An 18,193-nucleotide genomic window follows, 5' to 3' on the forward strand; every position below is an offset into this window, starting at 1 on the left:
TATATATATATTATAGAAATGTCCGCCACTCAGCCAGAAAACTAACATTATTTGTAAATTTAATAAAGAAATAAGTAATTTTATTATAGAGAACAAATAAGATACAAAGATATCAATATTCAAAAAGTTTAAGTTAGCTTTAAGGCAAAATTTTGAGTTTACATTGCAGGTGTTTGAAAAAATGCTTGAATATAACAATAAAAATGAGTTTGCTTGTTTCATAAAAAAAGAAGAAAATTTAGTGCAGAATCGAAATATACATCAAACAAACGGAATAACCTGTGATATTTATGGATTTTTATGACAAAAACCTCAACTTTTGAACATTTTTATAATAGAAAGTCAAGCTTTTGACTAGTAAAATTACTATTCTGAAACAGAAAGAAATAATAGAAATTTGCAAACTTCAGCAAAGAAAGCAGAAATAAAATTGACTTATTCTTTCACAGAGAATGTCAATGAGGATTTAAAATCTATAAAATCTATTGTCTGTTTCAAAACCTGTCTTGTAAGGAAAATAAAAAACGAAAGAAAAAAGTTGAGAGAAAACAAATACAAATATATATAAATTCACTCCTGAAAATAACTTCAATAGTTTCAGGCAAATTTTCAGGAACTTTTATGCTTTGAAGAAATAAATTTAAAAAAATACATTTTTATAAATAAACAGGTTCGAACAGACCTTAGGGGGTACAATTTTCAAACTATTCTTTTTTTTTAAATGGAGGGTACGTTTTGATTTTTTTATATTTTTGAACAGTGCAAAAAGTATATAAATCATGCTTATTCTATTACAAATTAAAGTATTATAACTATTCTATTATAAATTATTCTATTATAAATGCTAGAAAAAAAATTAAAATTAAAATTTTTTTTAAAGAAATGTTTATTATTCTATTGACTTAATTGCCTGTTTCGAAATTTAAAATCTTAATTTAGTATGCTTCGATTTCAATTTTATCTCAAAGTTATTCGGTATGATTTTCAAAATTAATTTCTAAAAGATTTAAAAATACGCAAGACTTCATATAGATTTTTTTGTTTTATTGTCGTTGTATATTAAAAAATCATAAGAACCACCGCCACTGTCTTGGGTGTTCAACTTAACGTTACATTTTTTTTCACATTACATTTTCTTAGGCGCGTTAAAACTTGAAATTACGATCTTTTGAAGAAAAATGTAGAAAGAGTGCGATGAAATAAAATAATTATAATTCAATAATTATTTCAAAAATTGTCTATTGTTCAACGTGTAGTAAAAGATGCCACGGGGGAAGCTCTACACACAGCAGATATGAAAACGTTGCCGTACTGAAATAAGGACCATTTTTGCTTATGAGCTTAACACAACTTTTTTCTTTGCAAAAAAACTAATTTATTCAAAAATTACTGAAATTTTACGTGCTACACTAAACATATATTTTTATTTTATTTTAAAACCCTTGTTGAATAAACCCAATTTTTTCCGGGTTTACGACTACTAGTCGTCAACTCCGTAGCCTTGTTTTTTTTGAACCTAATCCAGATGACAAGGGAACCTCCAGATTCAAGTATTGGGAGAAATTTTTACTCGTAGGGGATTTTTTAATGAAACTAACCCGCAGTTGCGTTACATGGAGAGGAAGACCACAAGAACCTCACTCGGTTAGCCTGGCAGCAAAGGGATTCTAACCCATGATCCATCTACCACTGAGGATATTTCACTTCAGCACTGTGGTTGGTGCAAGCCGGATGAGGCATTGGTATCGACTAGCCATCGCTGGGATTCGAGCCTAGTTCACCTTATTGGAAGGCGAAAGCACAATCCTCTGAGCCATCGCGGTTCTAAACATATATATATTTTTAAACTTTTAATATATTTTACACCTATTGTATTATGCACCGAAGAGCCATTACATTATGACCACCCTGCTAATAATATGTAGGACCAGCTTTAGTCCTCGAAACTGCTAGCACCTGCCGTGGCATTGATTCCACAATGTGCTGATAGGTAGTCTGAGGTATTTGGTACCAAGTGCTCTCCAACTGGTCCTGCAATTCCTTCACATTGTGAGGGGCTAGTGTGGCAGCACAAATTTGGTTTTCCAAGTAAGACCACAAATGCTCTATTGGATTAAGGTCAGGTGAATTTGGGAGCCAATACATGACTTGTAAGTCACTGGAATGTTTCTTGAACTAATCCATGACGATTCGACCTTTATGACATGGTGCGTTATCCTGTCGGTGAACACCATCCCCCGCAGGAAAAACTGTTGCCATGAATGGGTGAACCTGGTCTGCAACTATGTTCAAGTAGCTTACAGACGTCAGGGATTGTTCTATGAGGATCATGGGTTCTAATGTGCCCTATGAAAACATTGTTCCTGGGCGAGATACCATGAAAACCTGGGAGAGCCCATTGTTATAGATGGAGGGTGGTCATAATGTAATGGCTCTTCGGTGTATACTGATAATTATATATTACACAGTTAAATTAATTATATCACCGGCGCCCAATTTTTTTGGTTATCAAACCCTACCTCATTTAGGAACAAAACTCCGAAACTTCGCAAATAAATTTCATTAGGGGTTGTCAACAAATCACTTAGCGAAAGAATGTTAATTATTTTGAATGTATGTAATGATCTAATGGTTATTTATTATTTCGTTAATACACTATCTGACCAAAAGAACCCGGACTCCCAGTGGTATGGACTTGGGATACATATTAAAATGATGTGATCCCCCTTTTGCATCGATGGCACCCTGGCACACGTCTTGGAAGACTTTCCACCAGTTTTTCATAGGTGACCATAGGAATTGACTTCCATCACATCTGAAGTGAGCGAATGCAGTAAGGACGTCGATTTGTCTGGCAACGTAATCTGCTCTCTAATTCGTCCCAAAACTGTTCTATGAGATTTAGACTGGGGTTGTGAGAAGGCCAGTCCACTTTTTGAACACCCATTTACGTTTGTGTACACAAGTCTAGAATACAGTACTCCCCCACAAGTATCATAGCTGTGATAGAATTCGATACATAAATACCACTAGTTGCTGTATTTGTGACACACCGGTAGAGCTGGATTAAGGTCACCGGGTTTTGAACATTAGTCATGAGAGCTGTAATAAGATCATGGTCTTTGTCGCTCCTGTGTTGCCTTTAGCAGTCGGGTGTATGCAGGTTGACGTTGTGTATGATCGAGACGAGACTGAGCAACAGCGTGAGGAGGTGGATAATTTCGCAGTCACAAGTAGCAAGTCAACCGTTCAATGTGGACCATCTATCGAAGTAGGCGTTACCAGATCGAAGTGGGAGTTACTGTTAGCGTAGGCGTGTTCACATCACGTCCGAAGGTCACCAATGTGGGGGGAGGAGTTATCGACATTGCCAACCTTCATTTATCAAAAGGCACCTAGTGATTGAATCAAGTTAGCACGTGTTATATACTAGTGAATTGTAGTTGTAATTTGGTAGTGGTAGATGCGCTACAAGGCCTTCCATCACAACTGAAGTGGGGATAGTCAATTCCTCTACCTAATCTGCACTATAATTCTTCCCAAAGATGTTCTATGGGATTTAGATCGGGGCTGTGAGAAGGCCAGTCCACTTTTTTAACAGCCATTTCGTCAAATCACGTTTGTGTAAACCTCGATGTGCGAATGGTGCAGTTATCCTGCTGGAAGAGAAATGGGCCGAAATATTGCCATAGAGCATTGTCCATTGTGCAGCATTGTCCACATACATCTCAGAGTTCATGTTTCCAACTACAAGAACTAAGGGACCCAGGCCAAACCACGAGAAATACCCCTCCCCCAATATTATGCTTCCACCACTGTAACAAACGGGAGTTTGGATAATTTTGGACAGGTAGTGTATCTATATATTGGGGAATGGAATATTTTTTATCATAGCGTTTAATCAAGATAAGTCTTAAAGTTGAGTTTTATGTCAAACTGTTGAACGGCATTTAGTCTAGTTCTTAATTCGATTTTAGTGTAAGTATAAACTGTAAATTAATGAACTGAAATATGGTGTCCGTTAAATTAAAAACGAAAAAGAACAGAATAAACGCAGAGAGGGTTTATCAGAAAAAAACATTTCTTCATTGTTGAGTTTGATTTATGCGAGATACTATCGCAATTTTCGAAAAACTCATATCATATTCATTATATTGTTATTAGAGAAATAAAAACATTGCTTCAAATTTTCATTCTTCTAATGAATTTTAATTAAATATAATTGCATAAAGATAACGGAATGAATAAATAAATAAATAATATATTGCTAATTCGATACAAATTTATTTACAGGTTACCAAAATCACAACTGGCTAAAAAAATGTCCAAACTCTTGGAACCCCTGAGATCCATCCACGGAGCCCTAAGGATCCGTGAAGCACCTTTTGGGAATCCCTGGATTATACATCTATTTTTAGGAAACCTTAAAATTCGATCAAAAAGTTCAGGGGGTAATAAAAAGCATTAAGAGAATGAAAACTTACCATTGAACACAGGGTCACAAATTATGTTGAGAGAGTAAAACCGTTAAGCACAAAGATTTCTACCCCGCGAGGGAAAACAACTGCAAAAGATACTATAAACATACTTTTAAGAGAGTTCCTTGCTAGGGGAGGGAGTGTCACATTAAATTCCTAGTTTACGCGACGCCTGCAAACTCTTCGGAGGACCTCATAACGAGGTTTGGCATCGCTTCGCAGGCTTTAAAGGCTCACGTTTCGTTGAGAGCATCTTGGAATGGTTTTTATGTCGTTGTGGACTGTGCAGTGACTTTAGCGAAAGCCAATTCGAATACCCTATGCAGTTATTAATATTGATTTTCAAGCTTACCGTTACACCTGTACAGGCTTTTCGCAATTTTTACCTTCTTTATGTAATTTGCAAAGCCATATTCTATGACAAACTTTCATCCTCATGGTGTTTCTGAAACACCTTACCTATATAGTTCCTTTTCTTGTTATAAATTTTTAATTTCAAAGTTTCAATTAATTAAAATTTTTTCGATAAAACGAATGAAATTTTTTTCGCTTTTTTAATATTTATGTTAATTTATGAACTAAGCAATGAACTAAATAAAAATTAGGAAAATGATTATTATTTTTCAAAAGTAACTTCATTGTTTTAATGCTCATTTAGGTTTCTTTTTAAAGTAAAACTATTTTTGAAATAAGGCTTTTTAATGGAAAATGAAGATAAATTCTTTATAAAATGTAATGTTAAAACAAAAGCTCAGCCTAACTATAGTTAAAATTTAACTTTCTTCAGAGCATTTAAATTAAATTCTAAACTTGAATTTTAGTTTTCTGAATAAATTTGAAAACGTGTCTACATACAAAAAAGCTAAAACTTATAAAACATCGACGCAACTCATTTGCAAACAAATACGGTGAAACAGAAATGCATGCTGTTTATTTATTTCTAAGATGAAAACGTGAGTTTGTTTATATAAATTACTAATGAAAGAAACTCTACTATTTTTACTCTTCCATTTTTTGTCATTCTTTAAAAACAGAATTTCCAGAAAAAAAACAAGCATAAAAATACCCCTTTGTTGAAAAAAAAAGATTTTAAATTAGCGTCTAAAATCGATAAATATACGTGTCTCATTTCAAATTTAAAACTTGATTTGTAAAAAGAAGCGAATAAATAATTGAGAGAAAACAAATAACAGCAATTTAGTTTAATTCAGAAACCGGCATCACTGGATTCAAGAGTTTTTTAAGTGAATTGTTTTCAAAATTATTTTTAAAAGAAGCATTTTAATGTTCGTGTAAGTAAATTAATTGCCTGAAGATATGCTTTAAATATAAATATTGATCACTTTGTTGTTTTGAAGTGCTTCATCAAACAAAATGCTTTGCTTATTTAAGAAATGATACAGAAGAAATTCTTTCTCGTTGGAGCGAAATCTTTAAAAGTTTCTTATTTTTATTTTTAATGACTTAGACATCAGTGCATATGTTATGATTTTAATGAGCAACTTTAAATGCCCAAATAAAGAAGTTTAAATAGATTTAGGTAAATATAAGAAGATAAAATCAGAGTTTATTGGTGAATTAGTGTAATGTTAAGTGTATCAGTAATTGTGTATCAGCCTAGTGCTACAGTATAAACCATGTACTATTATTATTAGTCCATTTATTACTTTCCTAAACACGTAGTGGCTTAAGGATTTAATACGTAAGGTGTTCTGTACTCACCGCCTTTCATATTTCTTAATTTTGTAAAACATGAAATATAAAAAAAGTGTTATTAAGTACCTTCCTTACAAAGTTGTGCTCTCCATACTCTTTCCCACAAAAATAAAGTATTCTAACAACAACCAACTGTGAGCCAAGGTGTAAATGGAGGTTAAGCCTCTTCAATTTTGTGACCAATGGAATGTTTGCGGTACTGTCAGTACTGTGCACAGGTCACTTTTATTTCTCAAACAAGCTGGTGTCCACCAATCTAAAGATGAGTGGGCTTCACGCCGCAACTGAGAATCGAACTTCAGTCTTTTGTGATCACAACTCATGCGATTATATCCTATAACATCTATCCTATAACGCCTATAACGTCCTATAACGTCTTTCATGCGCTAGCTCTGCTCATACCCTCATTTGTACTTACCCATTAATATACCTATTGTATTATCACCAGTATTGCATACTTTATACAATTGTACATTGTTTTCTTTTTCAATTTTATCTTGCTTGCTTTCGTATGCCAGTTTAGGCAGAGGAGTGCTATTGTTCCTGTTTTTCAGTGGCGCCATCTGTGGCCAAGAATTCGACTTCTGACACACCATACGTCACACCCGTTTATAGGGCGGTCCCATTCATACATCCATTCATTCATCCATGGATCATAATTTTGACCTGAATCGATCTCCTATCCAGTACCCCCAGAGGTATTGATTTGTTATAAGTAACATGGACGACTTTGCGACTCGATAGATTTACCGTGCATCAGTAACCATTTACTACACGGGGAGTCTTCGGCCGGTGGGGTTCGAACCCATGAACTCTCGGACATGCGCCCTACCGATAGTCTATCCCGGCCTTCAATTTTATCTGTTGTTTTTTTCATTGCTTTATGCCCTTTAATTTAAATAGCTCTGATTGTTGTCATAATTGACATGTAAACTCAGTTAACCGAAATATTTCGTTTTTGTTTATTTACTTTCTTATAAAAAAAATATTGAGTGGTTCGAAAAGTAATTTCTATTTTTCTCAACAAAGAACGTGATTGTATTTTTTCACTGCAACTTCAGACTTTAGCTGATGCTCATTTGATACAGCAAGGTTTCTTTGTGAAGAAATTCGATTGAGTATTTGTGCTATCACGTTGACGTCTATGGTTGTCTTTTTAAATGTGAAAAAAAAAATTATCCATTCTCAATCCGCATCATCTTTGAGAAGGAGAAATTGGATTTGGTTTGGATTGAATGTAGAGTTTAGTGGCGCAAGTCCAAAAGAGGACATGCTACGTCAAACAATACGGTAAAACAGTTCAAAAGGCTAAACTTTAATTGCCGTACAATTGGAGGAGAAATGGGTAGTCTACTGTTCCTGTCTCTACAACTTAATCAGATTGCAAAGCCTTTACTTCAAATGAGGATGCCAAAAATCACCTAGATAAATTTTTGCCAAGCAAAGAAAAAGACTTATGAGAGTGGAATTATGTAGCAGCCAGAACGATGGAAACGGCATTGAACCAGAAAGGAAAATATTTAATTAGATAAAATTTTTATTCGCTAAAAACATCTTACATTTTCATAAATGAAATTACTTCTCAAAGAAACCAATATATTAAAGAAGGTGTAAATATTAGTGCTAGGATATTTTTACTTAAACAAAAAAAAAGTAATCTTGAAAGCCGAACGATTCCTTAACGAAGGAATTCTTAGGAATCTAATTATATTAAATGCACAAATACTTTTTTGATTGCTTAAAAAATTTGAAGCAGATGAACGAGGTGAATTTAAATAAAACATCTTCAATCTTTCACCTCTAGTGGTTTTAATCTTTTAAAATTTGATTTACCTAATAGTTAGACATAGGATTTGAGTTAATGTATCGGCTAACTTAAGTTTTATTTTTTGAGCTTTATGAGCATATTTTTTATTTCATTTTTGATCAAGATTTTATAATTTATTGACACAGTTTATGGAATACACTGTGCAGATCTACAGTTATATAATAAAGTTTTAGAAATATTTTAGCAATTTATATTATTAAAAAAATAATTTTTTTATTTAATTCTGTTCCCATATCATACATCTGATTTCGAAAACAAATCTAATGTCATTGTTTTTTTTAATATTTGCGGCGTAAAGGAAAGAGAGCTTAAATATTTTTATTTATTTATTCCTTGAAAACGAAATATGATTTAAAACTCTATTTCAACTTATAGCTTATATTTTAGAAATCGGTAATAAATAATGCAGAAATGTTACAAAGTATCCCCAATGGTATTATGTACAAATCATCGCAAATAATAAATCAATTAGGCACAAAATATCACAATTAATTAATAAATTATGTACAAATATAAAAGAGATGAAATTAATCTAACAAATTAAGCTATGCTAAAGAAAAAAAGTTTGAGAAGCATTGAAAACGTTCTAAAGTTCCACGTCTAAATGTAGCTTATTGAAGGCTAGCTTATCACCTATTTATTGAAAATTCAATAACACTTGTCTAATATGTCGTCCCTCAACCAATACATATTGAGCTTATGCATTCCGAGTCGCGATATCATTTACTTTTGAGGAGCCTTTATAATAATTATAACTATTTATTTTATTTCTCACTGTAGTGTGTATACCACTACAAAAATGTAATTCCAATTCACTAGTATCTAAGACAGATTAACTTGATTCTATGGTAGGGTACCTTTTCATAGATGAAGGTTATGTATCTACTCGCCCCATACTCATCAAAAATAATATCTAAAATGATAAATTTTTTATGAATTGTATAAAAATCCCTAATGAGAGAAATCCAATATACACTGGTGGACAAAATTAAGAGATGGAAGACATTTTCCCAAATATCTCAAAAAATACTGAATATATATAAATGAAATTTGGTATGGATATAGCTTATTTCATGATAATAAAGTATGCAAAACAAAAATGAAAGTACCATTCACTGACAAGACATATTGCCAATAAATCCAATGTAGTCTGAACTTAAGGATGAAAGATGACAATAAAAGTGAGGCATGTACAGTGTGTGCTGCCTCTAGTATGGTGTATGGTCATCCCTGACAGACAGTATGCATGCTGTTAATAAAGGAGTTAAGGAGGACTTGTGGAAGATCCTCCCATTCTTCCACCAGAGCAATTTTTAACTCCAGAATGGTTCTGGGGGGAAGTTGGGGCATCGCAATGGCTCTCCCTAGAGCATCCCAAGCATGTTCAATAGGATTCAGGTCAGGGGATTTGGCTGGCCAATCCATTCGTTGAATATCCTCGCTTTCCAGATACTCATCAACCATGAGAGCTTTATGTGGTCGCGCATTGTCGTTCATAAAAATGAACTCAGTGCCAACAGCGCCCCTGAAAAGACTCGCATAGGGCTGTAGGATCTCCTGCCTGTACCTCTGGGCATTCATGGAACCATTGTCAAACACATGGAGCGGTGTGCGGGTATCTTGCATGTGTGAAAATGCTTTCCATCTCTTAATTTTGTCTACCAGTGTATTTGAGTAGTTTAATGTTTTTATTGTACTTCTCCAATTATCTGATTTTAGGGGGATATATGTTGTTAAATATTTCAGAAATATTAATTGAATCGAATATTATGAAACAAAAGGTAATTTGTCACCTTGACAGTCAGGAAACGCATATTCAGGTAACCATTCTCCAGTACGTTTAATGCATTGAATAGACAATTCTTCGAAACCATTTCCAAATGTATGGCCAGGTAGACAAGTGGCGGAGCACTGCCTGCAAAGATGTTTACAAAAATTCAAATAAATTCACGAAAACTGGAAAAGCTTGAGTTAATTTTCATTGGTCATGTCAAATCCATGTGCTTTTTCAAGAAATTATAAATCCTTAAAAAAAACATATTCTACTTACGATGGGTTTTTAGATCACAAAATAATTGAAAGGCTTTTAGGTCTTACACATCAAATGGATTTTTAAAATACTCAGTGGATCCTTAGTCTTCAAAAAACGTGATTGATTTTTAGAGTTTTAAATATCCGACGTATATTTAGACCTTAAAGTATACATAGTATTTTTAAACTTTAAAATATTCGTTGGATAGTCAGAACTCAAAATATCCAAGGGATTTTTAAACTTCGAAATATCTGACAGATTATTCGAACTCAAAATATACAACTAATTATTAAACATTAAAACATCCGGTGGATTCTACGGCCTCAAAATACTAGGAGAGATAAATAGCCCTAATTAACTCTATGTTTAGCTACTGTTAGCTATAGAAAAAAAAACTTCGTGTAAAGCAAATGCAGGTTAGTTTCATCAAAAAGTCCTCCATGAAGGCTACTTTTTCCTCAATGATTGATCTAGGAGTTTCCTTGTCTTCGGGATTGGGTTCAAAATTACTAGGATACGGAGTTGAACATCGATATTTATAATTTATGAATTGAGTTGGCTGTTCAATACAGATTATAAAATAAAAATAATAAAATTTCCTCGAGAAGGAATAAGTTTTTGAGCGAATATAGTTAACCAGGAGTGCATTAATTTTTATGATATGCATTTAATTATCTTTCTATTTTAAATCATAAGCGAAACCACCACTGTTTCGTCAGTTAAACTTAACGCTAAATTCTGTTTTTCTGCTTGAAAAGAAAACTATTTGATTTACAAATCTGAAATTACGAAGATAAGTAGAAAAAATAAATTGCACAAAATTGTACTAAATAAATTGAAAAAAATAAATAAATTAACTTTAGATATTTTGTTCGTGAGTCATTAACTGCTAAGTTTTTAGAAAAAAACACCATACGGGTCGCTCTACAGGCCGCAGAAATGTGGAGCGGCCCGTATAGTGTTTTGGTATGCTGTATTGTATGCTGTAAATTGACTTATATTTTGGTATGCTGAAGGGATCATGTTTGTTTAGGTTTTTGTTTGTTAGAACGAGTTTTTTGTTTTTGTTTTGAAATTATAATTTGTTCGAAAGTTATTGCAAATTTAAGTGATTTCTTGCAATTTTATTTTGGCTTTACGTTACATTCAGTTTTGCTTTGTAAATTCTATGAGATATGGAATTTTGAAATTATAAAGATATGCCGAGAAAAGTACAAAAAATTATGATTCGATTCAGTTCATGAATTATAAACTATTATACTGTTATTTATAAACTATTAAACTGTTAATTATAAACTATTAAACTGTTAATTATAAACTATTAACTTGAAGTAAAGCATACTATGTTTGTCTAACTACTTCCTGCTATAATATAACTGCAAATATGAAATATAACATGCCATAAGGGCTATTTTTAATTAAAAACCTAAAACTGAGTTGTTGTTTTTCAAAAAAAAAACCTAATGATTTGAAAATTCTGGCATTTTCAATTTTTTGTGCGAGTTTCTTTCATTTTCTATTGCTTCAAATTATGATTATTTATCCATCATTATAGAAAGATTTCTCTAGAGATTATTATTTTATTTTCCTACGCTTGACTTGATGTCGAATGTAGAAAAAAAAAGAATAAATAAGAGGAATAAAATTAAAGAAAGATAAACGTAAATATCTTAAGAAAGATCAAAACCTTTTGCTATTTGAACTATTCTACAATAAAAAGCTATGGATATAAATTGTTATCAAGTAAAAAAATCACTTCTTATTAAATCGCACATTCTATAATTTTAAAGTCAAATACTTTTGAAGAGCAGTTGATTAATTTTCAAATCTAAATAATAGTTCATTAAGCTACGATTTACATATTTATAAAATGATCTTACATAGAAGTATAGTAATTGCATATTTTATTAATAACATCCTTTTTTTGTGAGAAATATCGAATTTTAAGGGAAAAAAAGCAAATAAAAATGAGAAGGAAGCACAACAGCAGTCAGAAAAGCAAAACTGACCCTTCCTAGTTGCATAAAATAGTTTAAATTACTTTATAAACATCGAAAAAACTGGACTTTTGGCAGTTACTTATAAAAGCTATAATGGCAGATTAAGTATTTTAAAATAAAACAGATTTTAAAAAATGCTACACGAATTGGAGTACTATCTTCATTAACTATCTTCGGAGAACTATCTTCATTAAAATGGCAGCAAATATTTTTTAACGTTTATTGTAGACACATTGTCTTTCTTTTGTTTAACACGCTCACGCCGGGGTGACCGACCGGTGGGTAACGCTAGATTGTCTCATCTTGGCAGCGCACCGGAGTAAAAACTGGTAACAATAAATTTCATTTTTTAGTTTTTTTCCGGCAATAATAAAAATTCATAACTACCAATTGTTTTGTTGATGCAATTTTTATATTAAATTGCTTCTTCGCCGTGATAAATTTCCTTACAGTGAATTGTTATTGTTGAGAATAGATTAACTCCTCCCGAATGTATCTAATATTGAAATAGTTCTTCTACCAGTATTTTCTCTTTTCCCGTACCAGCATTTTTACTTTTCCCGGTGTAAACGTGTTAATCAAACAATATCTTTAAAAAAATTGATTGTCTTTCTTTAAAGTTTTTTGAATGCATTAAAGAATAGCTTTTGCGAAAGTAGAAATTAGGTTAGTTTACATGTAAAATAACTAAACATTTCTTAAACGGCTGTAACATCATAGTCTTCAGAGAATAGCTGAGAAGAGTTAAGTCAGCTATTAACTGTTCAGTAGTTTTAAGATATTCGTAAGTTTGTAAAGAGATTATAGTTGGGCGGATCAGTCAAGGGGAAACAAATCTGACAAACTTTGGACAACAAGTAAAGAATTTCGGCATCAAAATGCGATATACTTACATGACTTCACTGTTTGTTACGCATTTTATTTCACCATTAGACGGTGAAGGAGGCATTGAACATAGCTCCTCTGAAATAAAAGATGCATTTATTTATACAAAACATTTCCATTCACTTTTAGAAATGTTTCTGGCATCAATGCTACTACTAATGCATGGAATCCGGCATTTTTTGTAATGGGTAAAACTGGCACGAAACATTTCTCACGTTTCCTATTCATTGTTAATACCAATAACTAACATCGTTAATACTAATAAAATTTAATATTTTGAGATGTATTTTAAAACACAGATATAATTTATAAAACACAGATTAACAATTTATCCTAGTTTCAACTGAATTTGTTTTTGTGCAATTTCTTAATATCAAGAATTATTTATCGAAAAACGGATCGGGGAATAAAGAATTTTATTTTCCTATAAAATTCATCATGTTAAACAAAGACTTATTAAATTAAAATGAAGGTAATTAACATTTAGTTTGAAAATGCGAGCATTTTTAAAATTAAAAGGAACGATGATCTTCAGATTAAAAAGATGCCTATTAGCAACACTGGAGAAAGTATCTTTTTTTGTTCCCCGCTGCATGAGATTTTTTTAACAGATCTAGGATATTTTCACGTCTCTGATTTCTAATCTGACATTGGTTTCTCTTTACAAGTTGCAGTTTTCTTAAATGATATTTTTTGTATATTTTCTTTTTGAAATGTGCAAGTTGTGCAGTATAAATAACAAGAAGTCACGCAAATGTTGTAACAAACTTTTAGGGGAGTTAAGTCGCATTCTCGGAGCTAAAATAGGAACTCTGAATCAAAAATGTCATCATACGCTACTAGGGGCGTATCCCCTTATTATGAACTGTTTCTTAGTTATTTTCTGAACAAATAATAGTAAGGAAGATCCTATACCAGCTTATGACGTTTCTGACATGGGTTCTCACACTAACTTAAACATGATGATTTATTATTCCCTTAGATGTTTGTCGCAACATTTATGTTACCCTGTTAAATATAACCTTTTTAAAAGGGTACAGTCCAACAAAAAGTAAGACTAAAAGTGTAAATTAAAAAACTCTGTTGCTATAGGAGCAAAACTAATTTCAAATTTGAAATCACCAAACTTTAATTAGGCAAGATTATGTATACGTGAAACAAACATCGCTTTGAGATTTGTATTACTAATGGGAAAAATAGATGTTGAGCCTAAAAAATTATTTATTTTAGGATTTCTGATGATTCAGTGTCAAATCTCACTGAAAACTGAAAGAGTGATAATGTAAGAAAGTTTTAAATTTACATGTTTTAGAATATAAAAAAAAGTTAAAAATCTATGATTAATAGTTTATACATACTTTACATACCGGGATAAAAATATAAGTAAAGCGAAAATAAAATATAAAGAAACTAGCTTAAAGATATTTCTAATATAATTTTAAAAAATGATAATGTTTTTAGTTAAGAGGTAACGTTTTTAAAACCTTATATGGCAGTTTGATATCCTCAAATTATTTGTAAACTTAGTAAACTGCAAGTCCCTTCATAAGAAACAACTTGAATTTTATGTTCTTAAATAATTATTAAAAAATACATTAACTGTTACAACAGCACAGAAGTGTTTTTTAAACATTAAAATAAAGATTTTCAAAAACTTCTAAAAGAATATAACTATTCTACATAACAAAAAGTAAATACATATTCTAACGTCTAAGAATTGAAATTTGTTCANACTAATTTCAAATTTGAAATTGCCAAACTTGAATTAGGCAAGATTAAGTATATGTATAAGTGAAACAAACATCGTCGCTTTGAGATTTGTATTACTAATGGAAAAAAAAGATGTTGAGCTTAAAAAATTATTTATTTTAGGATTTATGATGATTGAGTGTCAAATCTCACTGAAAATTGAAAGATTGATAATGTAAAACAATTTTAAATTTATATGTTTTAACATATAAATGAAAGGTTTAAAAATCTATCATTAATAGTTTATACATACTTTACTTACCAGGATAAAAATACAAGTAAAGCAAAAAAAAAATAAATAAATAAAAAACTAGCAGAAAGATATTTCTAATATAATTTTAAAAAATGATAATGTTTTTAGTTAAGAGGTAACGCTTTCAAAACCTTATATGGCAGTTAGATGTCCTCAAATTATTTGTAAACTTAGTAAGCTACAAGTCCCTTTGTTAGAAACAACTTAAAATTTATGTTTTTAAATAACTATTAAAAAATACATTAACTGTTACAACAGCACAGAAGTGTTTTATAAACATTAAAATAAAGATTTTCAAAAACTTCTAAAAGAATATAACTATTCTACATAACAAAAAGTAAATACATATTCTAACGTCTAAGAATTGAAATTTGTTCAAGTAGGTAAATTATAATATCTTTACTGTATTTATACTCTATGAAGTCGATGGAGAATATTGATTCTGAAATGTTAGTTACCCAATTCCTTGGCACATCTTGGCGCAGTTGGGGGGTTCCACAATCCATTAACTGTGCATCTGTAGAGAGGGGAAGAAGGAGGATCAAAGGTTGATCCTGGAGGACAACTCACGTGACATTCACTGTAATCAGGTTCATGTGAACATTCGGCGATGACATTACCGGTGAAGAATTGGTGTGAATCACAGAGAGAAATGGCTAAAAACAAGAACTTTTCAACTGCAGGAATTTCTATAATAGTATAATACGTATAACAATAATAATATAACTGTAATAATGTAACAATGGTAAATGGAATTTCCAGGGGTCTGTCCAGACATTGTGTGAAAGGTCCGTTTTTGTAAAATTGTGAAAAAATTAACGTTTATTTCATATTCTAAAATTACGAGTAAGTCACATTCCTTCAACCAGGGTCCGCTTTTATGAATTTGTGCAAATAGGGTCTGTTATTGCAAAAAAGCTTCTTCAAGGAGTTTTTAAATTGTAAAGACATGCAAGATTATGCTCAACACTGTCAAATTGTAATTAAAAAAAAATTAATTTTGAAAAATAAACAGCAATTGCAGATACTAAATTAGCAATGCAACATACAAATATTTTGTATTTAGCCTATACTGCCGAACGCAGAATATTCATTTCGGACGAATAAAGGAAGAAACGTCTGTCAAAGACAAAATTTAATTTGTTACACGTCTTTCCACCCCACCCCCCTTCTTGGGAAGGTTTTATTCGATTAACAAAACAATAATGAAGATAAACAAATTTGTGAAGGGTCCGATTAAAAGATAAATTAATTTGTGAAGGGTCCGTTTTTAAGTTAAAATATTTTGTGAAGGGTCCGTTTTTATGAAAAGATATTTTGTGAAGGGTCCATTAATGGACCCAAATTTCTTCTAAACAGAACCCTGTATTGTATACTTGACTAATGTTAAAAAATTAGTTATATGCTAAATATTTAACAAAGTTATTTTATTTTGATTTGAAGAGCAATGAAAAAAGCTATTGCAATTTTTTTAATCCTGTCTTTTTCATAATTTCTTCAATATTACAAGAAAGATACATTATTTCTCCTTGGCACTTTACTTCAAATAATTTCATAAAAGCAAAGTATTAAGTAAATAATAGCATTACTAGGTGGATATAAATGTAATTGCAGGTTTCTAAAATGTTAAGAAAATCGGTTTAAAAGAAATATTAAGTCATGGAACCCCTTTCACTTTGCAATAGAACCCAAGGATTCTCCAGAACACCATTTGGGAACNTGACTGATATCGCTCAAATTTTGTATTTTGCCATGTAAAATTACATTCTTTAAAATTATGTAAAAAATTTCAAAGTTTACGATTTAAAATTTTTTCGACTAATGTTCAATTAAATAATAAAAAACAATAAATATTATTAAAAGTTATTTTTTGCATGGAATTATCTTGGGATACAGGAATTTTACAAGTGGGTGTAAAGAGTTTTCAATTCACTTAAAAAATTTTCGAGTTATGGGAAAAAACGCAAAAAAGTAAAGTTAAAATAAAGGGGTCCACACTTTGAACCGATCTCTTGACTAAACTATTGGGATCATATACCCCAGATGGAGGCTACGCCCTATATATTGGGGGTCAAAAATCCAAATCCCTCAACAAAAGATATGTTTATTCAGAAAGAAGAATCCTTTTGTGTTTGATTTTATAATTTAAAATATCGTCTGAATTAGTTAATTAGCATATTTGAGATGCTCTCCTTGAACCATTAAGAATAAGTCCTAGAACGTGAAGATCTGATTATTAGATCAAAAGTTATAAGAAGTGGTACATTTTTTTTATTTTGTGCACTGTACAGTGTACTACAACCAATTATTATTATTCATTGACTTGATAAGCGAATATTAAAAGCATTGTTTCTTCAATGTCTCTCACATAAACATTAATCGAACATAATTGGGTTGCTTGAATAATTTAGCGACTTATAAAGATTTTCTACTTTTTCCAAGTAATTTAGAATTTCAACATTAGGTACCGTGGGGTAGGCTTAATTGGCTTGACTTTTGACATTGCTCATTTCATATAGATGCCAATAATGAATATCTTCATTGATCTTCCACTTTTTAATTTACTTTGTGCCTAGCAGTTGTAAGTGCTTAGCAGTTTGTCTAAAAACAAAATTTAATAAAAAAAAACTAAAATAAAATTGTAATTAAAATTATTTTAAATGAAATTATAAAAGTTAACCTTATAAAATAATTTCTTGTTTTTAAAGTGGATCTACTTTAAACATTGTCACAATCTACATATTAACAAATATGCTATTTCATAGTTAAAAAGTTTATTTTGATTCTGATATAAATTTTGTTTAAAGTATAATCGTTTTTTCAGATAAAAAGCAAAACGAATGAATAATGGGTTATTTACGACACGAATTTCATCTAACTTCAATATCATATTTCAACAAATCAATAATCATAATAAGCAAGAAATATATTCCAAATATTATGATCATGAGTTAAATGAACTTCGTTGTACCTGTAGTTAAAATTATAATTGTGAGTAAACTTAAATTTACTCTAACATGATTTCAGAACTCCCTTTCTTTTAAATAAAAATCTTCACGCAAACTTGTGAATAAACGAATTACTTTATTATGAATAATATCTACTTTAATACTAGATTTAAAATCAAAGATTTATACAACATAAACCAAGACTTTGAAAGGAATTAAGCGACAGGGGATGCTATTAAAATTATTTTTGAAAGCATTATTTTAAAAGCATTTAAAATTATTTTTAAAGCATGCATCAGTTTTG

At 31.0% G+C, this 18,193-nt stretch overlaps 1 protein-coding gene across 1 annotated transcript in view; it reads right to left on the reverse strand.

The window, feature by feature from the left end:
• LOC107439698 (uncharacterized) overlaps window positions 1–18,193 on the reverse strand; it is a 296,584-nt gene that overhangs the window by 212,120 nt on the left and 66,271 nt on the right. The window contains exons 31-33 of the mRNA XM_071184208.1: window positions 15,400–15,597; window positions 12,948–13,017; window positions 9,816–9,937 (exon numbers count right to left, since the gene is read on the reverse strand). Coding sequence (XP_071040309.1) covers window positions 9,816–9,937; window positions 12,948–13,017; window positions 15,400–15,597 — 390 coding nt within the window. The remainder of the gene's footprint in view (window positions 1–9,815; window positions 9,938–12,947; window positions 13,018–15,399; window positions 15,598–18,193) is intronic.

This window comes from Parasteatoda tepidariorum, chromosome 8, assembly GCF_043381705.1.
Source record: "Parasteatoda tepidariorum isolate YZ-2023 chromosome 8, CAS_Ptep_4.0, whole genome shotgun sequence".
Classification (NCBI taxonomy): Eukaryota; Metazoa; Arthropoda; class Arachnida; order Araneae; family Theridiidae; genus Parasteatoda; species Parasteatoda tepidariorum.